The sequence below is a fragment of the Buteo buteo genome, chromosome 23, assembly GCF_964188355.1.
Source record: "Buteo buteo chromosome 23, bButBut1.hap1.1, whole genome shotgun sequence".
Taxonomy (NCBI): Eukaryota; Metazoa; Chordata; class Aves; order Accipitriformes; family Accipitridae; genus Buteo; species Buteo buteo.
Genome location: NC_134193.1, coordinates 6,860,082 through 6,877,500, shown reverse-complemented (window position 1 = coordinate 6,877,500; position 17,419 = coordinate 6,860,082). Strand labels below are relative to the sequence as shown.

The 17,419-nt window shown below is 52.7% G+C and overlaps 2 protein-coding genes across 4 annotated transcripts in view; both read left to right on the top strand.

Annotated features, from left to right (window-relative positions):
• The first annotated feature begins 1,426 nt into the window (after positions 1-1,426).
• TNNI1 (troponin I1, slow skeletal type) lies at positions 1,427-8,544 on the top strand. Its single transcript, XM_075055078.1, has 8 exons — positions 1,427-1,512; positions 3,772-3,801; positions 4,662-4,703; positions 5,350-5,481; positions 5,569-5,658; positions 6,140-6,316; positions 7,692-7,802; positions 8,162-8,544. Exons 4-7 carry the CDS (start codon positions 5,356-5,358, stop codon positions 7,797-7,799), a joined length of 501 nt encoding a protein of 166 aa, XP_074911179.1. The 5' UTR covers positions 1,427-1,512; positions 3,772-3,801; positions 4,662-4,703; positions 5,350-5,355; the 3' UTR covers positions 7,800-7,802; positions 8,162-8,544.
• Positions 8,545-8,693: 149 nt separating this feature from the next.
• Positions 8,694-17,419, top strand: part of TNNT2 (troponin T2, cardiac type) — a 31,640-nt gene continuing 22,914 nt past the window's right edge. For all 3 annotated transcript variants that reach the window (XR_012654092.1, XR_012654093.1, XR_012654094.1), the window contains exon 1: positions 8,694-16,514. The gene's annotated coding sequence lies outside the window, so the exon portion shown is untranslated. The remainder of the gene's footprint in view (positions 16,515-17,419) is intronic.

The following is a 17,419-nucleotide window of genomic DNA, read 5'->3' as shown; positions in this document are numbered from 1 at the left end:
GCTTGCTGGGACTTGACTAGTGCAGGTCAAACAAGGATGGGACTGCCACTGCCATCACCGCTGCCACCACCACCGACCTCGCACCGGCTTGGGGGCTTTTGTTTCACCCCCACCATGAGGGCACAGCTGCCCCCTTGGTGTCTAGGCAGGGGGGAAGGAGCCGGGGAAGTTGGCCATGCATTCCCTGCTCTGCAGGACAGGGAAGCTGTCTTTGCTCCCCACCATGGGAGCTACCCCACGCATGCAGCTGCGTGCCCCTCCGTGACCATAATAGGCTCAGGATTAAAATACCGGGCATTGTCCCTACTGGGCTGCACGCTGGGAATTGTTTGCTCTTAAACTTGCCCCTAAAAATATCCCAGGGAACAGGTGTCACCTGCCCCTGCGGTCCTCTGCCTCCCTCCGCGGGGACACTGGGCAAGGGGCTTTGCTGGGTGCAGGGGGGCGAAACAGCAGCTTCTTTGCTGCTTTTCAGGGATTTCATGGGGAAAACATCAGGGCTTATGAGGGGCTGAAATTTACTCCAGCATCTCAACCCACTGTGCTGTGCTGGGCAAGTCTGGATGGTCCTGCTCCCCAAAGAGGGGACTGCCCCATCCTTGGTCCCAACCGACCATCTGGCCTGATGCTGTAACCCCACCTTTGCTGTTTCACCCCATCTCCCCTTGGCAATGTACCCTGTCCTGGACCGGGGTGGTTTTGCCCTCCTGCTCTAGCAGCTCTGATGGCTCCAGGGAGACCCCTCAGCCAGTGCTCCCGTGGGGATATCACTCCGTGCTTGCAGCATTGCAGAGCGTGTGTGCACCATCGTGCATGGGGGTCAGCACCACATCAGCTCTCCAGGCTGCTCCCCCCCACTCCCGTCCCCTTCAGAGACTTTCTGAAAGGAAAAAAGAAAGGAAATAAAAGAAAAAAAAGAAAGAAAAAAGATCAGGAGATTTTCCGTGAAGGAAAAACACTGCAGTGTTTTGGCTCATGGTTTCTGCCTCCTTGCAGACTGAGGGCTTTTCCAGCATCTCTGATGCTGGTTTACACCAGAGGGGAGCAGGACCCACATGCCATGAAGAATACACCCCATCTGCACAGGCATTGCCATTGCACCATGGTCAGCCCAACCCGGCACATCTGCATGCTCACACACAACATGCGTGTGAGTAAGGTGTCAGGCAGCGAGTGCTGGCCAAGCTGGGGTAATGCACATGCAAACAGCACAGGAATTCACTAAATCTCATGGGCATCAAGGGTGCAATAAAACACGGCTGCACTAATGTGCATGGGTGATGTGTGTGTGTGTGTGTCGCCCTGTGTTTGAGACGGTGCCCCAGGTGTGTGCAGCACGTCATGGGGCACCAGGGCTCGCAGCAAACATGTGCATGCAAGAGGGGATTTGTGCTATTTTTACTGACCACTTGCAGGCAGGCTGCGATTTAATACTCCCCCTCTGCAGCCAGCCCCCGGCAGTGTGCAGCTCTCCAGAGGCCACGCATCACCTCCCTCCTGCATAGCCCTGAGGTAAGGCACTGCCCCGGGGCATCCCCCCACCCGTGACTCCCTGGGTGTGCTAGTGGTGACACAGGCGCAAGCGTGAGACCGCCTGTACTTGCGCGTGGCAGAGAGGACCCCTGGGCACGTGAGTTTGTCTGAATTTATCCCCCTGTCTGAGGTTGCTCAGACATTTTCTATGCTCTTAGAGAGAGGATCGGTGAGACTGCAATGGGGAGAAATAATGCTAAAATACCCGGCTGGGCTTTGGAGCTGAGATGTGCTCGATTTTTCTGAAAACTGGCAAACAAGACCATTTTGGGGAGCATTTGCCCATGTGTCCTAGCCTGACGGCTCACAGTCACTTGCGTGACCAGGGAGGTGAGGTTCAAGGGTGTGAGCAGAGTGTGTGTGGCATCATGTTAGCTGTGTGTGTGTTCATGGTATGTCTCAGCTGCCTGGGATTGGGGAGGATGTCAGGATTGACTGTGTTTGGCTTTATGGAGTTGTTTCGTTTAAGGATTTCCATGATCTAATGATTTGATAAGCTTTTTAAGCTTTTCACAGCGGGGGGCATGCAAACAGTACAGAATTATCTTGTCCAGATCCTCTCATCCCCATCAGAGAGCAAAGTCTCTTGTGGATGCTCCAGATCCAGCTCAAGCCTAAAAGTCCCTGCACGAGATTGCCGGGGATGCCTTACCGGCACAGCTGAGTCCTGGCTGTCCTCTGGGAAGCCAATTTAGAACTATCTGGCCGTAAAAATTGATTGACCTTGGTAGAGGTCATCAGCCTGAGGTGTGGTGTGGGTCCCACCTTCTAGGGACGCCGGGCTTTGCTCCGATGGGGAATGCTGGGGACGCTGAGAGGCATCGTCCAGCCCTTGCTCACCTCCACAGAGCCAAAGGCTTTTCTGCCTCCCCCCGTAATAAATTGGGAGGGAGCAGCTGGGACCCGACCCGCTCAATGCACCAGTGTCAGGCAAGAGGAGCCACCTTCCCTGCATGTCCTCTGGGACATTTGTTTTATCACCAAAAACCTCCAAAAAAAGCATGAAACCAGTGTCTCTGGCTGCAGCTGACTGATGTGGCTTTTGTGAGAAAAAAATTCCTGTCTTTGGGATTTTTCCTTGTAAATCCAGGGATCTGGCAGGCTTGGGGGTAGTATGATTTCTGCTGGGATTTTATGGCATTTCCCCCACAAACTCCATTCCTTCAGGCCACGGCTCTGGCCACGGGGGCATGGGGAGGGGACAAGGACAAGCAGACAGAGCCAGGAGGTGCACTGAGATATGCTTGGCACAGGCTCCACACATGCCTGGGAGCAGCTGTTCCTGAGACCAGAATTGTTCCTTTTTCTTTCCCCCAGCAGGAATCTTTGGGGTTTAAAACAGTTTCCAAATTCAGGGGGATGCAAAGAGTTCAAGGCAAAAAATCCCAGCTTTTCCATTTCAGTTCTAAGGAAAAGGACTAAACCCACCACTGGAAAATGCTGTTTCTTTCTGAAGTACAGCATCAGTTTGTTACTCCTGGTTGGAAAGAGGAAAAAAAAAATTGATTGGCATTTCCCCACACATTTTTCTATTACTCAGGCTTACAAGGTGCCCTGGCTTCTTGGCAAGCGAAGGAAGTGTTAGAGGCAGTGCTGGGGAAGCTAGCAAGGCAGTGCATTTTGAAGCAGCTGCCAGGGCATAGGATTACCAAGCAAATTTAAAATACCAAACTGTAAGTGTTTCACCAGGGACGCGGCTACTAAAGGAATCTGCTCAGCCGCTTGGCCAGGACTCGTTGCCCCTTGCTCCGTCACTCCTGAGCTGGAATTTGGCTCCATCATCCTTGTGGTTGCCCACGGGGAGCTGTGGGACGGGACTCCCCGAGCCGACACAGTGCGGGGGGCCCCGAGGTGCCCCGTTTCTCCTGAGCTTTCCAGCCACGCTCGCCTCCGTTCCCTCGCCCCGAGCTGGGGTGGGCGACGCAGCCGGCGGCGGAGCAGCTCCGTGCTTGGGAAAACCCTGAAGAACAGGAGACCGAGTTCTGCAGGGCCGGCTGGCGGCAGGTTGGAGCTTGCCCGAAATAAGGTTTCCTCGGAGCTAGGCGGTTCGGTCTTGGTGTTTGACGGCGGGATGGCGAGTCTGCGGAGTCGCTTCTCTCTGCTGACAGCACGGGGCAGCACCAGACCTCGGGAGCATCCCGCCGCTGCCGCCGCTTTCTGGGTTCGGGTGGATTTCGATTTGCTGGTTTGTTTCAGCTCCTTCACCCCCCCCCCCCCTTTTTTTTTTTTCTTTTGCAGGCGAACGACGCCACAATGCCAGAGCCGTAAGTAGCACGAGTTTCCCTTGGATTTCGCTAAATCCTCGCCTGGCCGCTGGGTTGCTCGTGGTGGCTGAGCTTGTCCGATTTTGGGGGGTTCAGCTGGGAGACCAGCCTGCGCTTGAGAACTCTGTGCCATTCCTCTTGCAAAACTGTCTTTAAATAAAAATTGTTAGTGATTACAACGTCCCCATTCAAATCTCGGAGCCTGCCTAGATCCCAAAATAGGGATCCGAGGTGGGCAGCACCATTCCCTTTGCCGTGAGTCTCTTTGTAGCACATTGTACAAATATAACATATTCCCTGGCATAAACAGGAGGGAGAAACCTCCCTCCAAAGCTTTGGTCAAGCTATGACACGGAGATGCCCCAGCCCTGCAAACCTGAACAGGATCCAAGCATCCTGTGTGCCAGCCCCCAGCTGTGCAGGAGCATGTGAATGAGGGTCTTGTGGCCCAAACCACAGGGACCGAGCTGGGGCTGGCAACATGGACACTGTGACAGCTCATGTGCTGTGTTTGAGTGGCATTTTGGCTTTCTGAGCAGTGGCCCTGAGTGCCCACTGTGTTTCCAGAGAGTACTGTTATCTCAGACCTTGCTCACTTGCAGGTGGCAACTATTAGATACAGAAATAAGGAAACCAACTGCAATCACACGAGATGCTTTTCTTGACTGTCACCTCTTTTTGACTCTTATTCACTGATGTCTTTGTTTCTTCTCTTGTTCCTTATTGCTCCTTCCTGAATGCATGCCTGCCTGCAGGGAGGTAAGTGCCTGTCCTTTTGGGATTGATCTCGATGCTACTCTGCATTTGCTGTGAGTCTGTTTTCAAAGGTGGTGTTTGTTTTTTTTCCCCTCCCCTTTCCCCTAGAGAAAATCCAAGATCACAGCCTCACGCAAACTCTTGTTGAAGGTGAGTCCTGAGGGTTGGAAACTCCCTGGGGTTTGTCTTGCTGGGGAAAAGGAGCTGGGGTTGAAGTGCGTGGTCGGTGGGACAACGATGAGGAATGGCAGAAGTATGGGCCTTGGGGAGCAGCTCCCATTCCCACCTCTTGTCTTTTCAAAAGTCCTCACTCATGTGGGCTTTGTGGTCCATGCACCAAACAAACCTCCCCTTACCTCCAATTTACTAAGCTGGGGAGAGACTCTGATGCCTTTAGCTCTAAAGCCACAGACCTCATGTTTGTGCACCAGCAGCTCTGCAGCACAAGCTTGGGAGCTCCCTGGGTTGTGGCTTGGGAAAATAATTTACTGGCACAGCAGAGCAAACCGATGCAAAGAAAGTGCTGACATCAGCATCCTTCAGGACCACTGCCACCACAGGTCCGTGGTACTCTGGCCGTGCTGTTCCCCCTGCCTTCAGGGTCACCACACAAAAGGTGTAGAGATTTTTTGATGTGTGTTGCAGCAGCACAGCGATTTTGGGAGGATGGCCACATCAGGGAGGAGGTTTGGGAGGCAGACAGGACTGTCCCATCCTAGAGATGTTGCACGAGGAGGCTCAGGGGGAACAGAGGAGCCTGTCTGTTAATACTTCTGCCATTTACTTGTGCTCATAGAGTTTGATGCTGGCAAAAGCAAAAGAGGAGTGGGAACAGGAGATTGTGGACAAGCAGGCAGAGAAGGAAAGATACCTGTCTGAGCGGATCACACCACTGCACACCAGTGGGCTATCCCTGAGCCAGCTCCAGGTATTCCTCAGGTCCAAGGGTGTAGTGAACTCCTTGGGAGCATGGAGGGGCATTGCTCACCACTGTTCTGTTGTGCTTGGCCCCCAGGACCTGTGCAGGGAGCTGCATGAGAAGGTTGAAATTGTGGATGAAGAGAGATATGACATTGAAGCAAAATGCAACCATAACACTCGGGAGGTAAGAGGCAGGATGAGCTATTTGCTTCTACGTTAACTCCATCCCAGATGGTAGCTTGGGCCTCGAGGAGGGTCTGTCATGGACTGGGCTGAGCTTGGATGTGGGACGTGCACTGGGGTTATCTAAGGGTTGGCATTTGCTCTGCAAGGCATCACTCAGCACAAGGTTCATCCTTGCCTTAGGGAACTCAAACTGTCCCCTGGGTCCACAGGCAACCTCCTCACTCCTCTGGTCACCCCTTGTGGGTCTGAGAGCTCCTTCTTGTGGTATGGCTGCCATTTGAGCAGGCTGGGACAAGGCAATGACAACAGCTCTGCACTCAGGTGGAGAGTCCCTTGGTGAAGGTGGTCCTCATGGCTGCAGGAGAGGTGCAGACCCCTCTACGGTTCAGTGTTGGCAAAGTCCTGTTTCACACAGGAGCTTTTTGTGCAAGGCAGCCATGTGATGACCTCCTGTTCCTCCTCCTTTCCTCAACCTGCAGATTAAAGATCTGAAAATCAAAGTGCTTGACCTCCGAGGAAAATTCAAGCGACCTCCCCTGCGTCGAGTCCGTGTCTCCGCTGATGCCATGCTGAGGGCTCTGCTGGGCTCCAAGCACAAGGTGTCCATGGATCTGAGAGCCAACCTGAAGTCTGTCAAGAAGGAGGACACAGAGAAGGTGGGTGACTCTTCTAGAGGCCAGAGATGGAGACACCTCCTAGGGATGCCCTTGCCCTTCTCCAAGGTCCCCTGTGAAGCCTGCGTGGGTTATGTCCTCGTAAGCCTCAGAAACAGCATGGGGCAGTCCTTGTGAGGCACTGCCCATTGCGGGATGTTGTAGGACCACCTGGGAGCAGTTTGACTGGGCCAGGTAACTGGCAGACAATAACAAATGAGACTTAGGGCTGCATCCATGATGCTTTTACCTCCAGGAGTATGTTGGGGTCTTTCAGCTGGGGACCCCTTGGCATGTCTGTTGAGCTGCAGTTGCAGAGAGCTTGGTCTTTGGTCTTCGAGGGAACCAGGAGAGCTCATATTCAGTGCAATCACACCCAGGAAATACCCAGGAAACTCCCAGAACCAGATTAGATAGGACAGAGCAAGCCCAGCAAACACGCTTGGCCTGAGACAAACGTCCCAGTTCACACTGACTTTGCAGAGATGTGAGAGGGGAAGGTCTCAATACCAGAGACAGTGAATGATGCCCAAACCTACCTGGGGTGTGCAGGCACCCCAACGGCAAGAGTTGTGCTGCTTTCCAAGGGCCTCTCCCCAAAGGGGTTTTAGCCTTTGGTCCCAGCTCAGCAGAGTGGATGAGAATCTCAGTTTTCAATTATTTTTCTCCCCCCCCCCCGCCCCTGTTGCTAGTATAGCATGTTTTGTAGTTTGGATGGAGAACTGTGTTTACAGTCCTGAACGCCAGGTGGTGAATAGATCTGAATTTATTTTAGACGTCATGAGATGATTTTGGGGCATGGCTTGTAATCTATGAATGCTTGTGGGTTGGCAGAGCAGACACCTGGGCATGCTCCCAGAGCTGCCGTCATCTCCCCTTTCTGTTCTGGAAGCTGCTGCCAGGGTCTCAGTGTCACACCAGCAATCCCAGTCCCCTCCAAAAGCTTGGAGAAGGTGTAGAGGGGTGTTATGTGGGTTGGGAGGGGTCTATGCAGAAAGTGGGTTTGTTTGCATTTGTCCCAGTGTGCTGATGTAAATCTGGAGTGAGTCCCATGTGCTGGTTTCTTCCTCCTAAAGAAATTTTCTAGGATTTTTGTGCTTTCTAGTGCATTAAAGCAACTTAGCAAGGCTTTGGGGGGTATCCACTTGAATCCAGACCTCCCTGTGGAGATCAAGCCGCTGTTTGCCATCTTTCCTGTCAGCTCCACATGCAGGGATACACAGAAGAGCTGGTTCCAAGAGAGAGGGCATTTGCAACAGGGCAGGTCCCTTGCCCGTGCTGCTTGTTGAGGGCTCTGTGCAACAGGGTGGCACAGCATGGGACTGCTGGCCACCCTGTCACATGTCATTGCAACCCGTGTCCCCATCCCTCCCGGCAGGAGCGCCCCGTGGAAGTGGGCGACTGGCGCAAGAATGTGGAGGCCATGTCAGGGATGGAGGGGCGAAAGAAGATGTTCGACGCTGCCAAGTCCCCTACGGGCCAGTGAAAGGTAGGGGACAGGTCCTCCTTTCCCTGCGATGCCCCATGCTCCCTGCAGCATCCCTGATCTGTGCTTGTGGCCGGGCAAATGCAGAAACCACCCCCACTCATTACAGAAGAAGGCATCACATACCCCGTCTCCCACCCCACACTTGGGATGGGTGCCTGTCCTGCATGTCCCTGCCATGGAGCCCCTGCCAGCAGCTATCCTCCTCTCCCAGCTTGTCCTCCCTGGTGCTCTGGGGTCTGCTGCCCATGCCATGCTCATCCTGCACAGCATGGGCATCACTGGCACCAACTTCGGGCTGCTGAAAGCAGCCCAAAAACTCCTCTTCTGTCCCACCGCTCTGCTCTGTTTCTTTCCCACAGGAGCATCAGTAAGAAGAGCCTCCCCACCCCTGCTGCCTGCCTCCTTTTCCCTTGCTACCCCTCTATGCTCTTTACGCCCTTACCCTGAATTCACCACTGAGCTGGAACATGTGGACAACTGTGTGGGAAGGAGAACTGAGCTGCTTTCTTTCAGCGCTGCCATCAACCCTGCTCCTGCATGGCCCCAGCACAGCAGCTCCCTGGTATCACCTGCACAGGCCATGCTGTCTCCAAGGGGCCATTGGCCACCCCTACCCTCCTACCACCACAGAGACGCCCTGGAGATGGCTGCTGGTCCTCCCACTCCCCCATCCTCCGGCAGGTGCAGCCTGAGATGAACCTGCGCGGCTGCACGTGTATTAAAGGACAGTCTCCTGGGCAGAGCACGCGTGGGCTTGTCACTGTGGGAGCATTGGCTGGGGGCAGGTGCTGGTCCACAGCCCAGTGGGGAAGAGACCTTGGTCCTTTCTGCCACCCTGCAATGTCCCCATGCTGGCGCTCGGGCCAGCAGCACGCCCTGGGATCAGACTTCCTTCGGGGTCCTCTCTTCCAGCCCCCCCTGGCTGCTCCCTGGTGCTCCACCAGCTCTGCTGATAGCCCCCCAGGCCCATGCACAGGCCACCCCTCTTCCCTCCCATGCACCTCAGCCCTTGCCAGGCTCCAACGATGCACCAGCCTCCCAAGCAGCAAGGCTTGGGTCTCAGTGCAGAGATGGCTCTCTGCCAGCTCCCCCCACCCCTGCTTTTCCTCTGGTTTTGGAAAAGCCTTCAGAGCTTGCTCACCCAGGCACCAACTCTCCCACCGGCTGCCCTATCACAGGCACTGGAGCTATGGGAATTGGGGCAGCCCCATTTCAGGGCTTAATTCAAGCCATGTTTCAGGAGAGCATGAGATGAATCCACCTTTCAGGCCAAACAGCTCATGCTTCCTCACTAGTCCTACCATTTTCTGTATCACAGCCCCCCAGACTGCAGCTGGTTGAGTGCAAGCGGCTGGGAATGTGCCAGCTTATCCTCAGAGCAGGGCTGGAGATGAGAATTGGTGAGAATTCACACCAAATTGGGTCTTCTGCCTGGTTGCACTGTAGGAGATGCTGAGGCTCAGCCCCGACGGGGTGTTTGTGGTGGTTGTAGCAGTGCCTTGTCCATGTCCCCAGTGTATCCAGAGGAATTGCAGCATCCATGGTTTCAAACCTGTGTGACACTGTGGGTGTTTTGCAGCACACCCCGTCCCTGTGTAGTGAGCTTGTAAAGTACAGAAAATGCTATAAGCTCAGAGCAAAATGCAGGTCCCCAGACAGGCACCAGGGCTGGAAGGAAACAGCATCAAAAAGTGTGTGGTCTCCAACAGAGCTCAATCTTCCTAGAAAAACATTGCATTTCTTTAGGGATAGAAAAAAGTGGCCCCATGCAGTTGGCTCTTGCAGGACTTTCTGCAGCAGACTCAGGTAGCTCAGTGGCCAGCAGTGCAAGCGAGGGAGAGCCATCGAAGGGAGTTGGGTTTGGGTTTAGGCTCCAAACTGGCAGGACAGCTGAAATGCTCTGGGCATCACATCCCCTCCTCTGGCCAATTCAGGGATACTGAGCTGAACCGCTCACTTTTGTCCCTGGGCAAAGACAGTTAGGGCAGATGACAACTGATGGGAACACTTACTTCTAGCCTGGTCATTAGCACTCAGGCTGCCACAACACCCAGTAGCTCCTTCACAGAGAATTTAAGACTCAATATAAAAACTCTTCCCAAAATTAGGGTTAGATCAGAGGATCAGCTGGAAAATACACATATGATCCCTTAGCAAGCACAGATGCTCAGTCTTTGTCTTTCCACCTGATTCTCCATGCCCATCAGCGTCCTGCTAACTGGGGCGGGGACCACCACCTGCATGACCAGAGCCGTTGCATGGCACACAGAGCCTTTTCCACCCATTTTTTCCTTTCCAAGCTTAATTCAGCAGAGCAGCCGCAGCTGCAGCCACAGCCTAGCACTGTGCCAGGACTTGCTGACCCCTTCTCCTCACCCTGTGCACCTTGGGACAGGCTCCTGGCAGGCGCAGCCTGCGGAAGCGAGTGTCTGTCTTGGCCAACCCAAGCGACTCTGCTCTTGGAGCTGATCAGAGATCATGTGTGGCAAGATCCCAGGATACTGCCATGGTCCAAGCTGCCCCACCACTGGAGGCAAAAAGTTTTGGTTACGATCTCGCCCCTCTGAGCTCACTCCCTGAGTGGGAGCCATGCCGAGGCAGTGTCCTGGGATCTCGCTGCACACACTATCCCCAGAGGGAACTCACACACTCGGCAGTGATCCTGGCAGAGGAAGAAAGGTGTGTAGGGAGAGGTAATAACTGTTACCTGACCAACTGGTATAGCTGGAAATCACAAGATTTGTTTCACGGAAACAAAACCTTCTTCAGACCTGGAACAGAAGCAGAAAATGGCAAGCCAAGTCCGGGTCGAGAACAGTTGCTCTGAGCTTGGTGCAATTATGCTAATTTGGTAATTAAAAAAAAAAGGGGTGGTGGTGTTTGTGGGGTGGGGAGGGATGGTAGTGAGATGAAAGGCAATATGGGTGATGGGTGCTGTGGGACCAGGCTCTGGTCAATGCTTGGCAGCCAGCCTGTACCCTTGCTGAGCTCATTGTCAGATCGTGCGTACCGAGACACCTGAAACTGCTGCAAAGCAAAACCTGAGGGCTCACCAGCACATCTCTGCAGCCATAGTAAGAACCAGCCAGGCTGTACTCAGCAAGGGTCCAGAGCCCACATGAACTTGTTGTAGGCTATAGATGACTTTGCATGGCTGCCTTGTGTTTTAGATTGAGGGGTGGGGAGATAAAAACCCAACCCCAAAACTCTTCCCCCTACTTTGAAAAAGTACAATGTTCCCCAGTCACCATGTCCTTCTTTCTTCCATCTCTGGTGGAAAACCACATGGATCAGTCATAGGAAAACAAAGTGTTATGGATTTCAGTTTTATTAGAAACATAGAACCCCCCCCTCTTTACAGGGATTGAATCTCGAGGGGAAAATGCAGGTGTCTGCTCTGAGCATGAGGCTCTCCTGGTTGGATCGGGGGACTGGGAGCCACGTCTTCTCCTCCACCTCTGCTCTGGAGCTGCTTCCATGGCTCTGGTCCAGCTGGGAGCCCAGCTCTCCCCTTGGTAAAAGAGGCAGGTTGAGCCTTCATCCCCAGATGCGCATCACTTCCTTTGTACCAGGCCAGCTCTGCAGTCCCACTGTTGCTTCTCTCCTAGGTGACAATAATCTCAATTTCGTCTCTCTGAATTAGAAGGGAACCCTGCAGTAATCCCTTTTTACTAAAAATTCAGTCCAAATGGGGGACTTGCAAGGTTCTTCTTAGGGAGAGAAGCTGATGCTGGAGCAGTCACTAATGAAATTGTATTTATTTCCAGAAGAACTGCATGAGCCAGTCCTGTCTCCTTGAACTGAGCAGAGCCCTGTCCCTATCATCCTCCAGGTTGCTCCATTGCAGCCAGGAGCCCCCAAAGCAAAGCAAAGCAAAGCACTGAGAGCTTGACATCGCAGAAATTGCAAATTAAATTGGACAGCAGAAAAGATATTAATCAACCCAATGATTTTCCACCAGAAAGGTTTTGCTGGCAAAACTGCAGTCAGTGAGAGAGATGCAAAGGGCTTGGCCTGGCATAACCTTTCAAAAATATCCCTCCTAATTGGTTCTAAAATGGTCCCTTCCTTTTCTACGGTGCTCTGCGACCTCCTTGCTAATCGGTCATGCCTAGAGACATCTGAACTGTGCCCAAATATTTCCCTGACCGTATTTGCAGCTCAGCTGGTGGCTGGACCTGCAAAGGGAGGAAGAGGAGGAGGATTAGCAGCGATGGGAAACCCTGGGGTGGGAAGGGGTAAAGTTTATCCCATGGCCTCTGAAGACCACTGCAGCACCCTGCCCTGCTCGGGGGTTAACGCCAGGCTGCAGTCCCTGGTGGTAAAGGTTAAACATTACCTGCCCCCCCCCCCCAGCGTCTGCAGTGCTGTGGGTGCAGGATCAGACCCTGTGGCTGCAGCTGCACAGGAGGCAACTCAGGGGCAACCGCGTCACATCAGCAGGGTTATAGCACAACCACCCATCACCCTGGGAGTCATCACTGCGGCTTCTGTGTGTCGCCTGCAGTACAAAATGGGAAGAAATGGGTTTCTTCAGCCCTGTTTTTCCCTCCTGCAGCCCTCCAGGCTCAGGTCCTGCAGCCCTGGGGAGGAACGAGGCTGGGTTGGGGTATGGCACCTGGTCTGAGTGGGGTACGTCCATCTTGTCCATCTTCCTTTGCTGTGGCCTGAGCCCTCTCACTTGCTGCTCACATCAGAGGGGATTTCTCATTAATTGCAACCAATTTCATGTGCTATGAGGGATGCAGTCTGCCATACAGCTTCTGGCAATGAGTCACACTTATTCTATCCATGATCTGAAGAGTTTCCATTGACACCACTTTTGGGGGATGGCCATGATTATTCATTGTTAAGACCCAGGGCATCACAGGAGATGGCATCTACTGAGGAGGCCAATCTGCAGAAGAGAATGGGAACCTGAAGGACTCTATAGATCTGTGGGACACCACGGTGGCATTTCTGACCCAAGATTTGTCTAAACTATTTCTTTTTTTAAAAAAAGTTGAATTATAAATGAAAAAAAGCCCTCTGGTAGCTAGGTGTAAGGCAGTTTGGACAAGGGTTATTACTTTCCTACTGAAAACAGAAAAGTCTGCGGTTGGGTTTTGTTCAGTTTCTGAGCAAACACACACCAACCTCAGACACTTTCTGGTTTTCTTTGCACAGCAGAGGTATCACTGTACTATCAGTTTCTAGTGCATTGCACATGTCTTCCCAAAAGCTGAAGGAATTGTAGCTGGGGAAGGACAGCACTGGACCATCCCAGCACCTGCAGAGCACCAGCATGGGGATGCAGGGAGACCTCAGTGTGTGTGTGGGGAGTGCAGCTTTTTAAAGCATTTGCTGGTGGGACCTTTGCGAGCTGTTGAATCTCTGCAGCAATAGGTTGGCAGCTGAGTAAGGGTGAAAAATGCCTTTTCCTGGCCATTGAGACCCATGCCCCAGCCCAGCTGGGAAGCCTGGACAGACGATGCTCCTGACTCTGCTCCACCACCAGCAGCGTGGCAGGGATGAGCCTGGGGAGCCAAGGGAGGAGCTGAGCCATGGCTGATGCTGGGGGACTGGCATGGGCAAGAAGGGTGGAGGTAGAGGATTCACCACTGGGCCCTGGGGTGAGGTTGAGGGGTGCCTTAATTACAGCACAGTTGTGGAAACTGGAAGCTCTCCACTGCCCTGTAGCCAAAGAAACATGCTCTACATTGGGATGAGACACAGGACACTGTTCCCAAGGGAAAAAAAAAACCCTGCTGATACTGGTCTAGCTCCTTAGTGGGTATAAATGGGTGTCTTCTGCTGATCTGCATCAGTTGAAGATCTGGCCTCCCTGAGCTCCTTGGGAAGATGCAGGTCTGTGAAGCAGCTGAAAAGCAACCCCTGGGCAAAGCAGGTACCTGGAGAGAAGTGTGGTTTTACACTAGAGCCTTGTCTGCATGCAGCAGAGTCCTGTGGCACAACTCCCTCAGCCAAGAGCACATAGTTTTCCTCTTGTGGTTGTAGATCTGGGACAGCAGATAATGACAGCCTGGTGCATAGAGTGGATCTGGATAAATGTCAGACTGGTTCCCCTGTGTGTCCCTTCCCCACACGGACTCATGCCCCTGCTTAATCTCATCACCTTCAGCTTTGTGGACCTGCAGTTTGGTCTGGGCTTCAGTGATGAGCTCAGGGTGACCAAAATAGCTTTTGTAAAGGGAAGTCCGGTCTCACAAAGCGACTGGTGTTCGCCAAAGGCATCTATGAGCTTGTGGATAAGGGCAACCTGGTGGATGACAGTTTTTCTGGATTTCCAGAAGCAAAGACCTTTAGGTCAGCCACTGCTAAGAGTGAAAGTCCAAGTAGAGGTAAATAATCACTTAGCAAATAGGAAGTGATGGTGAGATAACAAACTCTGCTGATAATTCTTGCGTATAGCAAGAGATGCGGCATAGCAGAGATGAAGACTGATGACGCAGATGTTCAGAAAGATCTTGCAGGACTTGAGGTTTGGGGATAAAATGGCAAGGGATATTTGGAGGAGTATAAAGTGACACACAGAGGGAAAAATCCAACATGACTTCATATATAAGATGATGGGCTCTGGGCTGGCTGTTGCCTGCTTGGGAGTGACAGTTTGGGATTATGGTAGACATGAAAAAACATGAGGAACATCAGGGAAAACATGAGCTAAATGCTCTGTGGCAGCAAAAATCTCAAACCATGAGAGAGCAACGTGCTGCCAAACAGCTCAGCAGGACCTTATCCAAATTAAAGGAGAGGAGGGAGTTTTCCAGCAGTGGGGAATAGACCTGGGGAATTCCTTGCTGAAAGGTGTTTTTTAAACTAACAATTTTCCTGAGTTTGAGAGAAACTGGACAAATACATGGAGGAGAAACCCACAGAGGGGTCTCAAATAAAGAGGAAACCATGTTCAGCTCAAAAGGTCTCTGAGCTGAAAATAAAGACTGGGGGAGTGTGAGGGGCAAGTGTCACCGAGGCTCATCCTCTGCCTAATCCCCAGCTGCTAAATGCCTGTCTAGAATTTCTTCATCTTAATAATAAGAGGAATCACAAACTGTGAGGTTTTATATTCCTTTGCTGTGTAGATCGTAGCTGGGGGTGTTCTTTCACTATGTTCAGTGTAATCCTTTTTAAAATCCCGTTAAATCCTATGCTTCAGTGATATCCTTTGGCAATGAGTTTTGCAAGTAAAGTGCTCACAGTGCATTAATCAGAAAGGTTTATTGCTTTGTAGTAGCTTGGTGATGCTGAACTACTATATATAGTTTGTCAGCAATTAGCAGGACGCTTGCAAGGTTATTTAAGTACTTTTTTTTCCTTATGCCACAACTTGCTGAATTTTCTGTATGTATGAAAACACTTGAAAGACAACTGGTGACTGCAAGAAGAAAGAAAACCAGAGAACGAGCCCTGCTTGGAGCAGATGGCTCATTTGACAGGGCTATCTTTTAGAAATGGGTTTTTAATCAGGAACCTTTGATTAACATAATTCCTTTGATTGCTCAGGTCCCGGGCACACCCCTGTGGGCTGGAGGCATGTGTGGCAAGCCTAGCCTTATAACCAGTCCCTCAGGCTGGCGGAGAGATGGATCTCACAGGGATCAGAGACTGAATTTGTACTCAAGGGGTCCTGGATGACTTTTTCTGCAGGCACCCACCATGATAACTGCCCAGCTGCCCCCAACAGTGAAAGCACTGGGGTCCTGGCCACACTGTGCACCTGGGCTGGCCCCAGGTAAAAACCAGGCTTGGACCGGGCTCTGCTGTGTCTGGGTGCCCCTGTCACCCCAATAAGACAGTGCCCCTGTTGTCTTCACATCTGCCCTTTGAAGGAGAATGTTGCCCTGTGTGAGCGGGGGGGAACAAGGTCTCAGGACCAGCCTTGGGCAGGGGGACAATAGGTTTGATGGATTTGGTCCAGACATGGGATGAGGCTGGGCACACGGCTCCCCTCTGGCACAGGGCTTCAGCACCCAGAAATTGGATACCCCCCCATGCTTCAGCCACTTCCTCTGAGACTTCATGAGTTCTCGGAGGAACTGCAGCAAAGCTCATAATGAGAGGGAGGCCATGACGGCTCAATCCAAGACGTCCAGAAAAGGCTGAAAGTAGCAGGGCACCCTCCCATGCTCTTTGGAAAGGGCTGGACTGCACCCAGATGGAGGTGTTTTAATGACTGTTTTGGATCCCTGGGAGCCAGCCTCCTCCCACTCAGCCCAAGGTAATTCACCTCCTCCACTAGTGTTAGAGTTGTTGACTGGTGGAGAGTGGCTGGTAAAACAGGTTCTCTGCAGGGAGTTGTCTCCAAAATCCTGGGAGACCTGGATGGATCGAGCCCTGAGCGTGGGTCTCTGCTTGAACCCTGGCATAGCAGGCAGCGAGGAGTGATTTGCTTTTGCGTGGCACTCCTGGGCAGGGCGTCTTTTGCACGGCGCCGCTAGTAGAAAAATTACAGCCTTGCCTCTGTCAAGGTAGATAAGAAACCATGTGATGCAGTGTGGTGGTAAACGGGTTGCAGGCAGGGTAAAGGTGCACAGGGAAATAACCTTGTAGGGAGTTCCTCCCTCTGCGGGGAGCAGAGTCTTCGGGCAGCGCAGATCCCCGCAGGTCTGACAGCACCTTGGCCTTGATGCCTGCACAGGTTTTAGGGGCTCTCTGAATCTCACAGGAAGCAGGAATGTCTTTTAGCAGAAGGAACTGGTCCGATCTCTCCAGGTAGGTGCTGTGGTTTAATGCTTAACCCTTTCCACCAGCGGGAGGGAGCGGGTGAGGGTGGGCTGCTGGCACGGCAAGTCTTGGCCAAGGGGTGTTGGGGAGGATGGGAAGAGGGGGCACTGCCATGGGGGTTTTTGCTTTCAGAGGTGGTGCCAGCCCTGTTGAGAGCTCGGCACTACTGGAGTTTCTTGTGGGTGGGCAAGATCAGAGGCATTTTTGTTTCTGCTGCCTGGGGAAGCTGAGTGCTGCACAGGAAAATGGATCTGGAAATGCATCCTTGCCCTGTGTTGGATATATTTTTGGTCTGGTTTGCCTTTCTTTGGGGTACAGTCTGGCTGGGCTGTGCCTCCGGACTTGCTCTAGAGCCAGCTGTGGGGGTTTTTCCCTTGCCCCGTATCCATACAGCCCCTGGGTGTGTGTGCCGGCTCTGCCGTGTGGAGGTTGCAGCCTCTGCCCATCTGGCGCTGAGCAAGAACTGATTCATCGGCCGTCGCTGAACGATCCCTGCAGCCCCGTGGCGTTGGCTGCTCCGCTTGGTCTTTACTAAAAAGTGGGTTTTGGCTCTGATGGGAGCTGGGACAGGTGAGGCTCCTGGACATCACGGTGGGGGGGCGGTGTGTGTGTGAGTCAGGGGCTTACAAGAAGCCTGGGTGATGTGGGAATAGCTCTGGACCTCCTGCAGACCCCGGGGCAAGCACTGCCAACCTCGGCTGCACAGGCAGGGTAATGGTGACTCAAAAGCAGCTACACTCTTCCACAAAATGGAGCAGAAATCCTAGTTTAAGGGGATGTGATGGCTCTGAGACTTAATTGCAAACACCAGCACTTCAAGTAAGACACCCACCACGGCCACCCAGAAAAGGGAATTGAGACCCCATTGCTCGGAGGCTGCCAGCTCACACCCT

Excerpts from the sequence above, each read along its gene's own strand:
- TNNI1 (XM_075055078.1), top strand. The coding sequence starts at position 5,356 with ATGCTGGCAAAAGCAAAAGAGGAGTGGGAACAGGAGATTGTGGACAAG. Across the intron at positions 5,482-5,568 it reads TATCCCTGAGCCAGCTCCAG|GACCTGTGCAGGGAGCTGCA; the intron begins GTATTCCTCAGG and ends CTTGGCCCCCAG. Across the intron at positions 5,659-6,139 it reads GCAACCATAACACTCGGGAG|ATTAAAGATCTGAAAATCAA; the intron begins GTAAGAGGCAGG and ends CTCAACCTGCAG.